Here is a 17,367-nt window from a genome sequence, read left to right as displayed (position 1 = left end):
TTCTCAACCGCATGGACTACATGGTCTCTAAATTCTTGTGGGGTCATTGACGTCAGCCCAACCACTTCCTCCAGTTTGGATTTTACTTGCGGAGGCATTGCATCCAAAATGCTATGTTGGAACAGTGTGGTGATAAATAAGCTATTTTCCACCTCTTGCTCAGTCTCCAGTCTCCACCTTTTCAACTGGTTTTCTACGTAGGCTGCTGGGTTTTCAGTGTCTCCCAGTGGATCCCCCTTTAAGGCTTTGGGGTCCACTTTGGGTGGATAAAGCTTTCTGAGGGCCTGCCATACCCTCTGCCTCACTCTGTCAAACCCGTCTCCATCAGTTCTCGGGTCGATCGAGTTCACTATGCCAGCCATTTCCATTAGTTCGTTAAATTTGGAGGTTCCCATCAACCTTATCAATAGTGCCTTCAAATCTCCCATAGCCAATAATCGTCCCGCCGTTTCTTCTTCAAAGGCTCTAATCCATTTCCCTGCTCCTTCATGTAGATTGGGCAGAGTGTTTTTCAGCCCTTCTAGGTCCTGGGACCCCCAAGGGATATACTGCACTTGTCCTGATCCTTTAACTAACAACGACATCATTCTTCCTCCTTCTTCCCACCTACCCTGGCTCTCCTCCTCGCCTGACTCCCCATCTGTCTCCCACACAAATTTCTCCGGGGTCCTCTTCTTCCCTCAGTCTCCCTGTGGAGTCCTTCCTTTCTGTCCTGATTCAATACTTGGTTGGCCCCTGAAGTATTTTTCGCATCTCCTCTGGCAATCCCCTCTCAGTAACTTATCTAGCTCTCTCTCTACTTCTGCAAGTCGCTTCCCTACCGCCTCCTTCTGCTCTTCTAGGCTTCTGCCTCGTACCTCTTCCCCACAAATTCTCGCATCCTCTCTCTCTCCACTTAACTCTTGCTCCTCCAATGAGTCACCTTCTCTTTCTTCCTGTCCGTGTCTGTACACCTGTGGCAGGGACTCCTCATGATCCTTACTCGTGCTTGATTCCCTTCTCTCTTGTGTTTCTCCAAGACTCTCATCTCCTATCTTTTTTCCACTTCCTCTTGAATGCCTCATCTCTTCCTGCCCTGATGAGCCACTTTCTTTTCTAGTCTGTTTATTTCTATGGTATAACCGATACTCCTCATACTCCTTTTCCTCTCTCAAGTATTTCATCCGTTCAATCTCTTCTTTCATTTCTCTCTTTGCCTGTTCCACCTTTATCCTTTCTGCCTGTATCTCCTTCCATATCGCCGCTTTTTCCTTCTCGTATTGTCTTTTTTCCTCCTCATTATCCCAAACTTGGACTTCTCCCTGCATGTTTACTGTTCCCGTCAGCAGGGGGCACTGCGTAGGGGTTCCTTCCTCATTATAGGGAGGGGGCTTTTCTGTTTCTTTCACATCCGGGTACGGAGCTGAAGCTAGCTTCTCACTGTACCTTCCTCTCTCTCTAACAGGCTGTTTCTCCAGCATCTTAGTGTCTTCCTCGCTTGTAATCAATATTCTACCTGTCCTCCTCAGCCTTTCTCCCTCCGTTCTGAAGAGTTTTAGCACTTCCATTTCTCGTTCTTTTTTTGCCCTCTTTTCTTAGATTTATCTTTTGGTTTGTAATTTTTAATTAGTGCCTCCATTTCTTTGCACAAGCTTACATCAAACGTTCCTTCTCTTGGCCATTTTGTGACCAGGTTTTTGGTTCTTTTTCCCATTTTACTGAAGTTTTTGTGATCTCATTTATTTACCGGGATTTTTTTGCTCAGAATCTCTACTGCCGTTCCTTTGCCTGTCATGTTGTTCTCTCTTTTTAGGTATTTCAGAGATTCACAGTTCGTTTACTCGATAATATTATTTACTCTAATTCTATGCCTAGTCTATCGTCTATCTTAGTGCTTTAAGCTATAAAGTCCTTGTCCTTGTTTCCTATTCTGTTCTACCCGTACAGACCTCTATTCAGAGCGGTATCCACAGAACATTCTCTTTGCACCTCGTCTATTCAGACCCTTATCTCTTAAGGCGGTATCCACGAGGATTTTCTCTATTTTCCTTTCCCTGCCCGTTCAGACCTTCGTTTCATACGAAGCGGTATCCACAGGGATTTTCTCTATGCACCTCGTCTATTCAGACCCTTATCTCTTAAGGCGGTATCCATGAGGATTTTCTCTATTTTTCCTTTCCCTGCCCGTTCAGACCTTCATTTCATACGAAGCGGTATCCACAGGGACTTACCAACACCACGTGGAATTTTTCTTCACTTAACTTCTTATTAGCTTATTTGTACTTACCCTCACTGCAGTGTTCTTGATCAATCCTCCGAGCCTCCTGTTAACCCCCAATTCTGCCAGATTCTTTGGACCAGAGAGACCCTTCGGCAGTGGTTCCACACTTCTGAGACTCCAAGACCTCCCCAAAACCAACAGAATTCTTAGTCCAAATTGTCGCAAAAGGCGCTTACCTTTTGTTTGGGTGCACCCTTAATTCTGTTAGCCTTGTGGGGGTCCCTAGAGGACTGAGAAGCGTCCCCAATCTGCCGTTTCCTTTCCGCGGGTCTCTTTCTGGTCCTGCCGCGGTCGCCAATTTTGTTGTGGTTTCTCGTGCCCCACAAACGACCAGGAGACGCAGAAGATTCTTCAAGAAGGGTTAAACTTTAATTTGTAAATCAAAGCTGAGACAGTCATTGAACTAGTCGCTGATTGCCCACCGATCCTTGTACATAGCATTTTTTATAGCAATCTTCTGGTTTAGTTGCATTAGCATATCCAATCGGTCTACAGTTGCGTATCACAAGTACATCCGCCACTATTGTTTCTACCCATTGACTTAATCATGTTCTAGTCTACATCTCTTAGCTACCTCGCATTAACACTCCATTATCTTCTACATTCTTAAGATTTCATTCTCCTACTAAATTGGATACATGCATAGCAAATAACAAACTCAAAGCTGACTACATAATCTACATCTCTTAGCTAGCTAGCCTCTCATTAACACACCATTGTCTTCTCCATTCTTAAGATTTCATTCTCCTACTAAATTGGATACATGCATAGCAAATAGCAAGCTCAAAGCTGACTACATAGTTTTGGTTACACAGCAAACAATGCAACTTTTATACTCCAGTATTACCGAGTGCAAGGTTGTTTCTGCAACACTACTAAACCAGCTGATGTTATGGTATTTAATTAATTCAGAAATATTTGAGAAATATTGTAAATATATATTGTTTGATTAAGCATACTTTGCTGTTAACACAATTCATTATGAGTTAGACAGTGTGCACAATGTATGTGAATGGCCTACATCGTTACACCATCGTGTCATGACTGAGCGCCTCACTAAAGTAGAATGAAGTAGACATGTTTTCCCAGGCTCCCGTCCTTTTCTTTCAATTAATTTCTGGAATTATGAAACATAACACTGATCTATCTTGCTCCTGTATTCCTCTTCATCACCATCTGAAATAAGCTGTGTCATTGGCAAATTTATGGATGGGTTTTGAGCTTTGCCTAGCCATACAGTCGTGGGGGGTAGACAGAGTAGAGCAGTGGGCTAAGCATGCATCCTGGAGGAGCTTCAGAGTTGATTGTCAGTGAGGAGGAGATGTTATTTCCTATCTGCACAGACTGTGGTTTCCCATTGAAGTCAAGGATCCATTTGCAGAGGGAGGCACAGATGCTCGGGTTTCTGAGCTTGTTGATTAGAACTCAGTGATTGTGTTCAACACTGAGCTGTAGTCAATAAACAACAGCCTGGTGTAGCTTTGCTATTGTTCGGGTGATCCAAGGCTGAGTTGAGGGCCAGTGATATTGCATCCATTGTAGAACCATTGTGGCAAAAGGCAAAATGCAGTAGGTCCAAGTTCTTGCTTTGGCAGGAGTTGATTCTAGCCATGACCAACCTCTCAAACCCTTCATCAGAAAAGATGTGAATGCCACTGGGCAATAATCATTGGGGCAGCTCTCCCTGCTTCCCTTGGGCAGAAGTATGATTGTTGCTCTTCTGAAGCAGGTGGGAACCTCCCCTGACTCCTCTTTCCCCACAGTCACCCACCCTTCTGTCTATTGGGTGTCTGTTTTGATCTTCATCTCAGATTCTAAATAAGCAGTCCTCAGCAGAGGCCTCAGTTTCATCCCCTTTTTGTTCCCATATCAAAAACCTCTGAGCCCAGAATGTTAGATGTTCATTGTATGATGGATCTAGGTGTTCTTGTACATGAATTACAAAAAAAATGTTCGTTGGCAGGTGCAGCATGAAGATACGAAATCCCATTTTGGTCCATATTGCACAGTAGTTGGAGTTTAGAAATAGGGAAGTATTGTTATAATGGTTACATATTGTTTATGAGACTGCTTTCAGAGTACTACATACAGTTCTAGGTCCCTTTATTTGAAGAAAGGATATACCAGCAGTTGATTGGGCAATCGAAAATTGAAAAGCTCAAACAAATAAAAAGAGGGGTAGATCAAGCAGAGTGGCCAGTCAGTGAGTGAGCCAGTGAAGGAGTGGAGCTTTGAGGCTTTGGCTCAAGAGGTTTTGGCGAGAAGAGGCTGCGAACGAGCTTGTTCCCAGTGAGGTAAGGCCAGATAAGTTTCTTTAATCAATTTAATTAACTTAGGAGTTGGTAATGGAGGCAGTAGATAGGGCAGTCGGGTGCTCCGATTGTAGGATGTGGGAAGTCAGGGACAGCACAAATGTCTCTGATGACAACACCTGCAAAAGGTGCATCCAGCCGCAGCTCCTGTCAAACCGAGTTAGGGAACTGGAGCTAGATATACTTTGGATCATTCGGGAGGCGGAGGCAGTAATAGATCAGAGTTTCAAGGAGACAGTCACACCAAAAGTCAGGAGACAGGTAACTGGGTGACTGTCAGGAGAGGGAAGGGGAATAGACAGAAAGAGCAAAGCACCCCTGTGGCCGTTCCCATCAACAATAAGTATACTATTTTGGATACTGTTTGTGGGGATGACCTACCAGGGACAAGTTGTAGTGGTCGCATCTCTGGCACTGAGACTGGACCCTCAGTTCAGAAGGGAAGGACGGAAAAGAGGAGAGCAGTAGTGATAGGGGATTTGTTAGTTAGAGGGACAGATAAGAGGTTCTGTGAGAGAGATCGAGAATTCCAGATGGTCTGTTGCCTCCCTGGTGCCAGGGTCTGTGATATCTCGGATCGAGTTCTCGGTATTCTCAGGAGAGAGGGTGATCAGCCAGATGTCGTGGTCCACGTGGCGACCAATGACATAGATAGGAGTAGGGATGAGGTCCTGAAGAAGGAATACAAGGAGTTAGGAAAGAAGTTAAAAAGCAGGACCTCAAGAGTGGTAATCTCGGGATTGCTGCCTGTGCCACAAGACAGAGAGGGTAGGAACAGGAAGTTATGGCAGATGAATGCATGGCTGAAGAGTTGGTGTAGGGGGCAGGGATTCAAATTTCTGGATCATTGCAATTTCTTCTGGGGAAGGTCTGACCTGTACAAAAAGTACGGGCTACACCTGAACTGGAAAGGGACCAATATCCTGGCGGGCAGATTTGCTAGAGCTGTTGGGGAGGGTTTAAACTAGTTTGGCGGGGGGTGGGAATCAAAATGTGCGTGCAGAGATTAGGGTAGAAGGACAAAGGCATGATGCTATGTGTTCTGAATTGGTGAGGAAGGACAGGCAGGGGACAAATCATAAATGTAGCCAGTTAGAGGGGTAGAAATGTGTCTATTTCAATACTAGGAGTATTAGGAATAAAGGGGATGAACCTATAGCAAAGATCAGTACATGGAACTACGATGTTGAGGCCGTTACTGAAACTTGGCTGGAGGAAGGGCAGGATTGGCTGATGCAGGTACCGGGGTTTAGGTGTTTTCAAATGAATAGGATGGGAGGTAGAAAGAGGGGGGGAGTGGCATTACTGGTCAGGGATAGTATCAGGGCTATAGAAAGGGAGGACGCTGCAGAGGGAGTGTCCACTGAGTCGGTCTGGGTGGAAGTCAGGAATAGGAAGGGATCAATCACTCTGCTGGGAGTAGTCTGTAGACCCCCAAATAGCCCTCAGGACACCGAGGAGCAGATAAGCAGGCAGATTTTAGAACGGTGCAGGAAATGCATGGTTGTAGTTATGCGTGAATTCAACTTCCCTCATATTGACTAGCACCTCCTGACTGCAAGGGGGATAGATGGGGCTGAATTTGTCAGGTGTGCTCAAGAAGGATTCCTGACACAGTATGTGGACCAGCCAACGAGAGGAGAGGCCATTCTGGATCTAGTTCTGGGTAATGAACCTGGTCAGGTGGCAGACCTCTTGGTGGGGAAGCAATTTGGTGAGAGTGACCACAACTCCCTTAGCTTCAGCAAGCTATGAAAAAGGATAAAAAACAGACAAAATGGGAAAGTGCTTAACTGGGAAAGGGCTAACTGTGAAGGGCTGAGGCAGGAACTAGCAAGAGTAAATTGGAAACAGATATTCAAGGGTGAAAGCTCAGAAGTAATGTGGAGGAAGATTAGGGAGCACTTCTGCTGGGTTCAGGATAGGTTTGTCCTACTGAGACAAGGAAAAAATGGTAGGAAAAGAGAACCGTGACTGAAGAAACACATGAGGCAACTCGTCAAGAGGAAGAAGGAAGCATATGTTGGATATAGGAAGCAGGAGAGTCTCATAAGAAATATACGGTAGCTAGGAAGGAGCTTACGAAAGGACTTAAGAGAGCTCGAAGGGGGCATGAGAAGGCCTTGGCATGTAGGATTAAGGAGAACTCCAAGGTGTTTTATGCATATGTGAAGATCAGAAGGATGACAAGAATGAAGGTAGGGCTGCTAAAGGATAAAGAGGGCAACATGTGCCTGGAGGTGGAGGAGGTTGGGGAGATCCTGAATGAGTACTTTGCTTCAGTATTCACAAGTGAAAAGGACCTTGATCAGGGGGAGGTTGAAATAGAACAGGTCTGTGTGCTGGACAACGTGGAGATTAAGGAAGAAGTAGTGTTGGATCTTCTTAAAAACATCAAGATTGATAAGTCCTCAGAGCCGGATGTGATATACCCCAGGTTGCTGTGGGAAGTGAGAGAAGAGATTGCTGGAGCAGTAGCTATGATCTTTGAATCCTCTTTGGCTGCAGAGGAGCTGCTGGAGGATTGGAGAATGGCAAATGTAGATCTCTTGTTTAAAAAAGTTGATAGGGAGAATCCTGGGAACTATAGACCGGTGGGTCTTACGTCGGTGGCCTGCAAACTATTAGAAAGGGTTCTTAAGGATAGGATCTATGAGCATTTGGAGAACCACAGTCTACTCAAGGATAGTCAACATGGCTTTGAAAGGGAAGGTCGTGTCTCACGAGCCTAATTAAGTTTTTTGAAGAGGTAACAAAAGAAATTGATGAGGGTAGGGCAGTAGATGTGGTCTACATGGATTTTAGCAAGGCATTTGACAAGGTCCCCCACGAGAGACTCATTCAGAAAGTCATGAGGCATGGGATCAGTGGAACCTTGGCTGTTTGGATAAAAAATTGGCTTATAGGAAGAAAGCAGAGGCACATCAAGCAGTTGTCTCCCAGATAGCCATTGACCTGCTTTCATTAGAAGATCTTTCCTCCACCACTTGTAGCTTTATATTTTCAAAAGTGTATACTCCACATAGAAATGACCTGAGAGCAGGACTAAGTAGAGATCACTGGAGCAGATGCAGCTGTTCTTCTAGCTGTGCCAATGAAACACTCTGTGCGGTGTGTTAATCCGTTGCTGTGCATCCACATGGCCTTTTGTGCAGGAAGGCAAAGAGAAATCTTCATCTGTTGCTGTAGTGAAGAGCTCATGAAGGGTACCTCAGATGTTTATGTGCAGAATATCACAGTGGAAAGAAGGTTAGAGAGTGGACATAGAATTGAAAGGGGAGGTCAGGGTAAGAGTTGGCTGCCGTTGTGTCACGGAGATTGTCAAACTGGGCTGAGTGGAGAAGCTTGGCTCAGATGACCTAAGCCAGGGAGATTGGTGGATAAGGAGGTGGTTGGATTTAGGTGAAACTTCTGAGGCTGGTTGTCATGTGTAGGGTTTAGGTACTATAGTTGAAGGGGTGACTGAAGTAAATGCTGTGTGTAAATAACTTAATGAGACCAGGCTCCCAGCCTTAAGTTGGGAGATGGGATATCACCTAAAGAGTGTGCAGAATGAACTAACTTCTACAAGAAATGCTCTAAGGAAACATTGCATTGGTAATTATGTCAACATGTTCACTAGCAATGCAGTAAACAGCTCAAGATATCAGTAGGTTTTGTGACCAAATGTGCCTGGTCCAACTTCTAGTGCTTTCAGGAAGTGATCTTTGACCTGCTCTTGAATACATTTTACTTATGTGGCTGGATCAATTGGGTTTCTAATCATTGGTTACCTCCTGGATACTGACACTCAGGGACTTGGCAATGATAATGCCATCAATTGTTCATGGTGGAGGGAGTGAGACTCCTCCTTATTGGACATGGTCACTGCTTGGTACTTTTGTGTCGTGAATGTTACTTGCCATTTATTAGCATTGCCTGAATATTGTCTAGGTTTTGCTGCATGCAAGTAGAGACTTTTCATTTAGTGAAGGGAGTTCACTATCATTGAATATTGAGGATTCATCATCAAACTTGCCATTTCTGACTTTATGATGATAAATGGTTATTGATGAGAATACTAATGACCGCTGGGCCCAGGGCAATATTCATTGATCTGAATCATTAACTCTGTTTTTAACTCCACATATGCTGTTCCAATATTTTATTTTGCTTTTATTCAACCTGTGGGGCTGGATAGTAAAGGACTAAATTTCACCAAATTTAATAAATTAGTTTTGGGCAGTACCAACTTACAAATATAAAATTTAGAAATTCATTTCAGAACACAACAAGAAAACAATTATACCTTAAGGAACTATCAATCTAAATGTTATTGTAATTTACCCTAAAGTTTTAATAGAGAAAAAGTAAAAATAGCTTTACTTGATGGCCTAGATTATGGTAAGTTCATGAAGTGCTGAGTATATCCTTCCTGTTAGAGTCAATTAATTTTGATGTATAATAAAACATCAAGAGAGTTTCTCAAAAAGGCAAATATGAATTATAGTCTTAGAAGTCAGCTGGCAATCTTATCAGCAATAATATGGTAAACATGTCAATTTTTTTCCTGACTATGAACTCTAAGCTACTTCAGTCTTTCCGCACTTTGCTAATAATCTTAAACAGGTTCTTGTCAATCTGCTGACACCAGGAACATTTATATTATGTGGTCCACTAACAGTGAGCTCCATTCCACTCTCAGTTAGTTCAACAGCAGAATAAACAGGATAGAATAGTTGCATATCATGGAATTATGGGCAATTTCCAAAAAAAATGCACATTGAGACAAACTGTAACTCTAAATCATTGAGCCATTACTGTAGATTTGCACATGGCACCTTTGACATTCCATGTCCATGCCAACCTTTCTGTCCATTTTCACTAATCACATTTGCCTACCTGAGGGCTGTGTCCTTCTATACCTTAACTATTTGTATCTTACCTATCGCACCTATTTGTATTGCAAACATCTCCTAAACTTGATAATTGAATTAGATTCCACTGTCTCCTCCTGAGTTCCAGATATAAATCACTCTCTATGTAAAAATAACTTAGACCTCAGATCCATTTTAAAACTCCTTCCTCTTACTTTAACTCTATGCCTTCTTGTTTTTGACATCTTTCCATGGTTACTAAATCATTTGACTAACCACCCTATCCATACATCTCATAATCTTGGGTAGTAATTGAAGATTGGCAACTTGATCGATGACGCTTTCTGTTCTGCCTAGACTTTTATGGTCTTCCAAAGCAAGAAGTTATCCACGACTAAATGATACAAAGTGGCACATTGAAAGTGCAGGACTATCTACTGAGAGACACACCAGAAGTTGCTGCCGTTTTTGTAAAAACTCTCAAAGCAAAATTAGCTTATGAACTATTTACGATAGCACACTGAGGGGTTCTATAGAAAAACCTCCCAAATTATTTACTCATAGGATGCATGTATAAGAAAAGTTAATATGCTACTGATAAAAGATTACATTTATAATGAGAGAATGATTCACTTTATGAATGCTGACATATGAATCTGCTGTATTATATATCTGAACATTTTATGGATAGAGTATATATTAAAAAAACAACATTTTTCAACAGTGAGTTTATACAACCCATCCTATTCCATTCAAGTATTGACTGAGTTTATTCAGACAAGAGCTAAAGAGATCCCAGCTAGTTTCCAAATATCCAGAGTACAGTGAAGGAAACCTGGCCAGTGGTGAACGCTGGACAAGAATTTTGTAAGCATCTTGAGTGAACAAAGTGGAATTCAACTCAGATGCCACCCAATCAAATAATCTGCTGTTAAACAGATTTAACCTTGAAAACTGAAATGAATAGCTGCCTTTGGGCAATATACCATCAGTTTTGTAGGGGGATAAATAAGTTTGGTGTAAACTGGAGCAAATAGCAAGTTTGTTGGGGGGGGGGGAGGAAATTGAAATGCCAATGTAGAAGTTTACTTACTAAAAAAAGGCGGAAGGTTGTCTAGAATTACATGGAGTGTATTTAAGGGAAGGAAAACAGGATTTAAACATAGGAAAGAATGGTTTGAATTAAAACCCGCTATTTCATATTTCAGTCCTAATTGTAATAGTTGAAATTCACTACTCAATGCTTCTTTCATTGTCTAATTAATATGATTACACAGTAATATAAAGCAGAAATTCTAAATTATTCCCCTTCTGTTGGTTATGATTTGTTTATTTAATTTTTCTCTAAAACTGGTCAATGTGCTTAGTTAATGGAAGACACTTGGCCAAATATTTAAAGTGGCACCAGATTTGACTTGCATCAGTGAACATTTAATCTCACCTTCTGGCATCCTTCTTCTGCAGGAATATTCAGCTTCACCCCTGGTTTTTTTGAAAGTGGTTTTCGTTTACAAACATATTCTTGTTCTATTTCACAAAGCTGATCTGCCCAATAGCCACTCTGAAAAATACACAAATGCATTACATTATTCATAATAATTTTTACTGTGTGTGTCAAATGTGTGAAAAAAATAACTCGTGCAAACAACAAAAAAAGTAAAGAAATACACTCAGGACATTATCTGAAGAGTCCCCAAAAGTGAGTCCACAACCGCGAAGCCAGCTCAGTGCTAAAGCAAGTGAAGTCAGTCCAGGACCCCGGTGGCTGCAGGCCACAGCCACAGAGCCAGTTCAGTGCTGAGCCGAGTGACAATGGTCGCAGGCCACAGCTGCCGAGACAGTTCATCACTGATGACCCTTGATCAAATAGCTCAAATAGTTTTAAAAAAAAAGCTAAACATGAAGTGCAGAGTCCCCAAAATGGAGTCCACAGCTGCCAAACCCATTCAGCGCCATGAGTGAAGCCCATCCAGAGCAACAACTGCTTCCTAATTCGGCGGTGTGGGACCCAAGACTCCTGCTCCTCCCGCCCAACAGTAGTAGCAAAAAGAGAGGGAGACTGGTCAAACAAAGGCAGATGGCACTGCACACCTGCTCAACCTTCTGTCATCCTCGATGATTTTAATCTTTCTAAGCACCTTAAGCAGTAATGCAGCCAACCAGGGCTTCATCTTCTGTCATCAGACATTGACTCAGCGTCCATTCCAGTGATGGGCATCTCAGCTGTACCTGCACTCTTGAGTCTATTTTACCAAAAGCCTCAGGAGACTGCAAACGCACCAGGTCATTTAGATTACTCAAAAGTACATCCTCGAAAAGGGAATTTACAGGGTGCAGGTTGCAGCGATTACAGAACAGGAGTATATCTAGAAGAGGAAGGGTATCTAGTAGCTTTGTGAGGTGCCTGAAACATGTCGCCATTGGTTGCTGGTGCCATCTTTCTTCATATGGAAACTGCATTACGGCAGACAGGAAGGTTCTGCAGGTGGGTGGTCAAAGCTGCCCAATGCATCACTGACACCAGCCTATCCACCATCAAGGATGTATGTACCGGAAGTTACAGGAAACTGGCCAGTTAAATCAAGAAGGATCCCACACAACCTGCTCAGACTGTTGTCCCACTCCCATCAGGGTGGAGGCAACGTAGCATCTACACCAGGACCACCAGACACAAAAACAGTCTCTTTCTCCAAGCAGTAAGGTTGATCAACATCTCCACCCACTAACTCCATCACTACTTTATTATTTCCTGTCAGTCACTTTATGTACAGCCTAGTGTCACTTAGTGAACATATAATCAATCTATGTAGCTATCTTATGTATTTATATTTACTATATATTTTTATTATTATTATTGTGCTCTTTATATATTTTGTAGTTTTTATTGTGTTGCATCAGATCCAGAATAACAATTAGTTCATTGTATATACACTGTGTACAGGAAATGACAGAGTGTACTAAATTATACAGTCTTGGATATCATAATTTGAAAAGTACACTGAATGCATTGCTGCCCTCACCGTTGCATTCATCATGACACAGTCTTCATCCCTGTTACTAAGGTGACTTGGTTCTCCATAGCCCCAATAAGTAAAGGTCACAGGCATGTCATCTGACCATGCAAACAACATTGACGTCTTAAGATCATTCAATCCAAGCCATACTCCATTAATGGATGCTGTAAGAGAAAAACAAGGTAGATTTTAACTGATGTGAATTGATTCCAGTGGCAGAGTATGTCCTGAGATATGGTCTAGGTCCTTCTTTCACAAACTCTAATGGCATTGATGTTGCATAGTAGGATGTGCATGGATGAGATTCAGTAGATACATCTTCCTTCCTTCTCCAGTGCCTTAGGTTATATTTAGCTGCCCCTGTGAAAACGTTCTTTGATTTGTAAAGTAGTGGAAGAATAGTTTCTAAATATAACGACATTTAAAAAGATATTCAGAGAACTACATGGATAGGAAGGGTTTATAGGGATATGAGTCAAACATGAGCAAATGGGAGTAGCTTAGACAGGTGTATTGGTTGTCATGGGCAAACTTGCCCAAGTGGCCTGTTTCCATGCTGGATGACTCCATTGTTATTGGTGCTCACATGAGTGATCCAGCATAGAGAATGGCGAATCTCTGGAATTCTCAACTCTGGAGATTTATCGAGACTGAATCACTGGGGTTACTTAAAGAGGAAGTAGATATATTTATGAAAGATATGTCAATTGAGAGCCATAAAGAACTGGTGCCTGGGCTAATCAGCCTTTTTCTGTACTAAATGGTGGACTTTAGGGGTTAAGGTCTATACTTTTTCTATTCTCTTATCTTATTTTGTATGGAGTTCTTCTTCTAGTACCTTGAGCTTATAGTAGTCAACATTGCTGCCTGTAGTACGTGGACTTTGCAGATTTCCCCCAGGACTGTAAGTTTACCTGGATGGTCTAGTTTCTCACACATTTCTAAGACATTCCTGTTGGAAAAGTATTTGATTAATGGAAATTTTCCCAGTGTAAGTTTATTAGGAGATTTGTGAAGGGTATGCCATGTGCGAGAACAAGTCACACAGAAGCGGGTAGAAGAATGGATTTAGTGGGATTGCTCTGACAGACATCTGAGGCTCAATGGGCTAAATGGTTTTTATTGTTAGCAAGAAAAGTGGATTGGGCAAAAGTAGGCAGTGACTCTAGGAGCTGACTGAAGATGAAGCAGCAACTGGGTTTTGATAGAAGTCGTTAATCACCACCCAACTTGTGATTAGCTCAAAGATTCACATCTTCTGACCTCAAACTTCCACCTCTATTGGTGGCTCTGGACATGACACATGGTGTACACGTCATACAAAAAATAAGCTGTTTTAGCATCTCATCTGCAGAGGCAAAGAGATGGTCAATGTTTCGGGTCAAGATTCTGCATTGGGGCTGTGAGTGTAGGAGATAGTATAAAAGGTGAGCAGGAAGGAGGCGACAAGAAATAGGTGGATCCAAGAGTGAAGGGTGGAGATAGCAACAAAGTCTGGGAAGTGATGTGGAGACAAAAGGGCTGCAGATTATGGAAACTGTTAAGAAAAGGAGGTGATGTAAGGATCAGATAAAAAGGAATATTAAGCAAAAGGGAGAGAGGGAAAGGGATGGGGAACCAAATGGGTGCAGTGTGTAGGCAATAGACAGATAGAAGCAGTAAAGGAGAGAGAAAGAACATGAGAAACAGGAGGAACACACACAAAATACTGTAGGGAATCAGCAGGCCAGGCAGCATCTACAGAAGAGAGTGGACAGTTGATGTTTTGGGCTAAGACTCTTCTAAGGGTGTGCAGGTGTTACTTCAGACTTCTAGCATCTGGAGATTTTCTTGTGTTTGGGATGAGAATAGGGGGCTGAGGAATGGAGAGATGTTTGGGTCAGAAGTGGTGGGGGGGGGTGTGTGTGCACGCGCGTGTGAGAGAGAGACTGCGCGCGTGCACCTGGAGGAGAGCGACTGGAACAGAAAGTGTGTAGTTTATCTGAAATTGGAGACTTTGATGTTGGGTTTTTCACAACCCAGGAGGAATATGAGGAGTTGTTTGCATTTGTTCTCACCCTGGTTGTGAAGGAGGCCACAGACAGAGAAGTCAGTGTGAAGGCCATCCTGGAAACCAAGCCAGTGCCATTAGTTCTATGTTCACTGAAAATGAGTCATGATGAAGAAGCTTTGCCATTTATTGGTGCAGCACACCAACAGGGCAGGGTTTTCTTTGGGCACTTGTACAAGGAAGTGATATAGATTTCAGAAAAATAAGTACTCCAAAAACAAAATCCACAATAGAATTTTTTCTTAAAAAATACTGACGAATAAAGCTTTTAATTGGTCATTTTGAATTTTAAAATTGTTAATGCTACTAATAGTGGGGTAAATAGTTGAGTTCAGCTTGGATTTAAAATTAAATCCAACCATGAATTGAACAGGACTACAGCTCTAAAGCCTGACATAGTAGCATATTATTTTCACATAGCTGACTGTTATGGAGTACATAAAAACTCAGACATCTTATTGATAGAGTTCAGGCCTAAACAGCAAGTATAGAATCAAAAGAAGAACAAATGAATGAAATAAACAAATCATCCTGACTTCAGCCAGGCCTGCACAGACCAACACTGAGCTTAATGAATCTTTTATCAGAATGAACATCTGGTGCAGCCCAAATGTGACACAAGTAGTTGGATCCCATTGGATTCAAGGCAGGTTGCCAGTCTGCAGTAACCAGGCTTTTAAGAATTCATACGTGCACTTTTTAAATTTTTCCTCATTGGATGGATTTTGAATGCTTTAAACCCAGTCACACTGATTGTTCTTTATACTGAGCTCTGTATTATGTTGTAATTTATTTAAATTTCCATTCCATCTGTGTCTTTATGACATTAAGTGCTGTTTTCTAGTTGTACATTATAAGTGCTTCAAGCTTCATAAACCATTCCCAGCCTCATGTGCCTGCACTAGTTTGCTAATATCATCTCAGCAGGAGGAGTACACAGATGCTCAATGTATTGCTTGGCACTGCTACTTCCATAAAATGGTACAGTAAGAATCCATTTGCTCTATTATACCATAGCCAGTGTTCCATTATATTTCTTTATAACAGAGAAGGCATTCAGCCCATCACGTCTCTGCCAGTTTTCAGAGCATTCCTGTCAATTCAACCCCACTATTTATTTCTCCATAGCCACTTCTCTGATACATGGCCAGTAATGTATGCTTCCCCTGCCCCTTTTCCAAATCTCCTACCATCGGTCCACATACGAGTAATTTTACAGGTGCCAGCTCACTTTAAAATCAACAGGTCCTTGGGATCTAGGAAGAAACCAGTGGATCCAGGGAAATCCCACACAGCAGCTGGGAAAAAATGTGCAGAGTCTACATGCACAATGCCAGAGGTGAGAACCAAGCCCAGGTTTCTGGAGCTGCGTGTCAGCTGGCTTGCTTCCAGAACCACTGTGTCTCCTCCGACAAGTACGTAACTGGTTCACAGCAGGCAATAAAAGAATAAATCATTAATGAGAGATCGTTTTTGCATGGTTCAGACCACGTCTATTCCGTCTGCAGAATAAACTGTTACTAAAACCAAATTTGAAGTGTCTTGTGTGGGCCACAGAGAAACATTTGGAAGAGATACTGTACATCAAGGAAGAAATGCGTCTATGATCCATAATGCAAAATGCATAATATCGCAGCAACTGTGCTTTGTATTCCACTTCTTAAAATTAGTTCCTGTGAGAAAAATCTCAGAAGCCAAACGCAATGTGGAGCTTGTACTATTTAGCTCATCGAGTACTGCAGATTGATGGAGAGCTTCTGTTTTGGAACTCAGCTTTAATATTCTGATATCAGTTTTGCATCAAGTTCCATGAAATTAAGCTATTGCTAACTCTGGATCCACTGGTGCCCAAGTGTCAAATGCTGCATTAATTTTTCCTCTCCCATGGTGGAGTGGCTTGTACAAAAGAGATATCACAGATTGTGGTTCTTCTCAAATATATATTTTGTGTAGAAATCGAACCAGTGCATGTATGGGCGCAATTTGGTACTCACGAACTCCAACGAGAGTGAAGATAAAGCCTTCCTCTTCAATATTGTGAATGCTAACTAGATCTCCTTCCTCCTTTCGACAGGCTCTTAAAGACTGCTGCCATGTCTTGGGACTTCTTTGTAGGCTATAACAATAACCGGCATAGGGCTGCCATCCACTGGGACAAGAAACAGGTGTAATTACTGAAAAAGATCAATATTACATATATTACTTAGATTCAGCAAGTGACTGAAATTCAAAGACAAGAACAATACAATTAACTATTTAAATATCTGATTCCTCTTTGGCATTCTCCCTATTAAGTTTTATCATTGACCATTTTACATTGAAATATACTGTATACTCAGGAGCCACTTATTAGCTACCTCCTGTACTTAATGAAGTGGGCACTGTGTGCATGTTTGTGGTCTTCTGCTGCTGTAGCCCATCCACTTCAAGTTTTGATGTGTTCTGAACACCTCTGTTGCAATACATGGCTATTTGAGTTCCTGTCACTTTCTGGTCAGCTTGAGCCAGATCAGCCATTCTTCTCTGACCTCCCTCATTAACAAGTGTGCCAAAAGAAGCGCCACTCACTGGACGTTTTGCTATTTTTCAAACCATTCTCTATAAATTCTAGAGACTGTTGTGAGTGAAAATCTCAGGCGATCAGCAGTTTTTACAATACTCAAACCACCTTGTTTGGCACCAACAATCATTCCATGTTCAAAGTCACTTAGATCACATTTCTCCTGCATTCAGATGTTCGGTCTGAACAACAAATGAACCTCTTCTTCCTCTTCTTGCTAAGTTTAACGGTGGTTGGCATACCAACATAAGGTCCTACTTACTGAGGTTGATCATAAAACATAGGAACAGAATTAAGCCATTCAACCCATCAAGT

The 17,367-nt window shown here is 42.1% G+C and overlaps 1 protein-coding gene across 2 annotated transcripts in view; it reads right to left on the bottom strand.

Annotated features, from left to right (window-relative positions):
* Nucleotides 1-17,367, bottom strand: part of mrc1a (mannose receptor, C type 1a) — a 169,786-nt gene that overhangs the window by 92,282 nt on the left and 60,137 nt on the right. For both annotated transcript variants that reach the window (XM_073054606.1, XM_073054607.1), the window contains exons 7-9: nt 16,487-16,666; nt 12,449-12,606; nt 10,870-10,989 (exon numbers count right to left, since the gene is read on the bottom strand). In XM_073054606.1, the coding sequence (XP_072910707.1) occupies nt 10,870-10,989; nt 12,449-12,606; nt 16,487-16,666 (458 nt within the window). The remainder of the gene's footprint in view (nt 1-10,869; nt 10,990-12,448; nt 12,607-16,486; nt 16,667-17,367) is intronic.

This window comes from Hemitrygon akajei, chromosome 8 (genome assembly GCF_048418815.1).
Source record: "Hemitrygon akajei chromosome 8, sHemAka1.3, whole genome shotgun sequence".
NCBI classification, from domain to species: Eukaryota; Metazoa; Chordata; class Chondrichthyes; order Myliobatiformes; family Dasyatidae; genus Hemitrygon; species Hemitrygon akajei.
The sequence above is the reverse complement of the archived record's forward strand: the minus strand, read 5'-3'. Positions and strand labels throughout refer to the sequence as shown.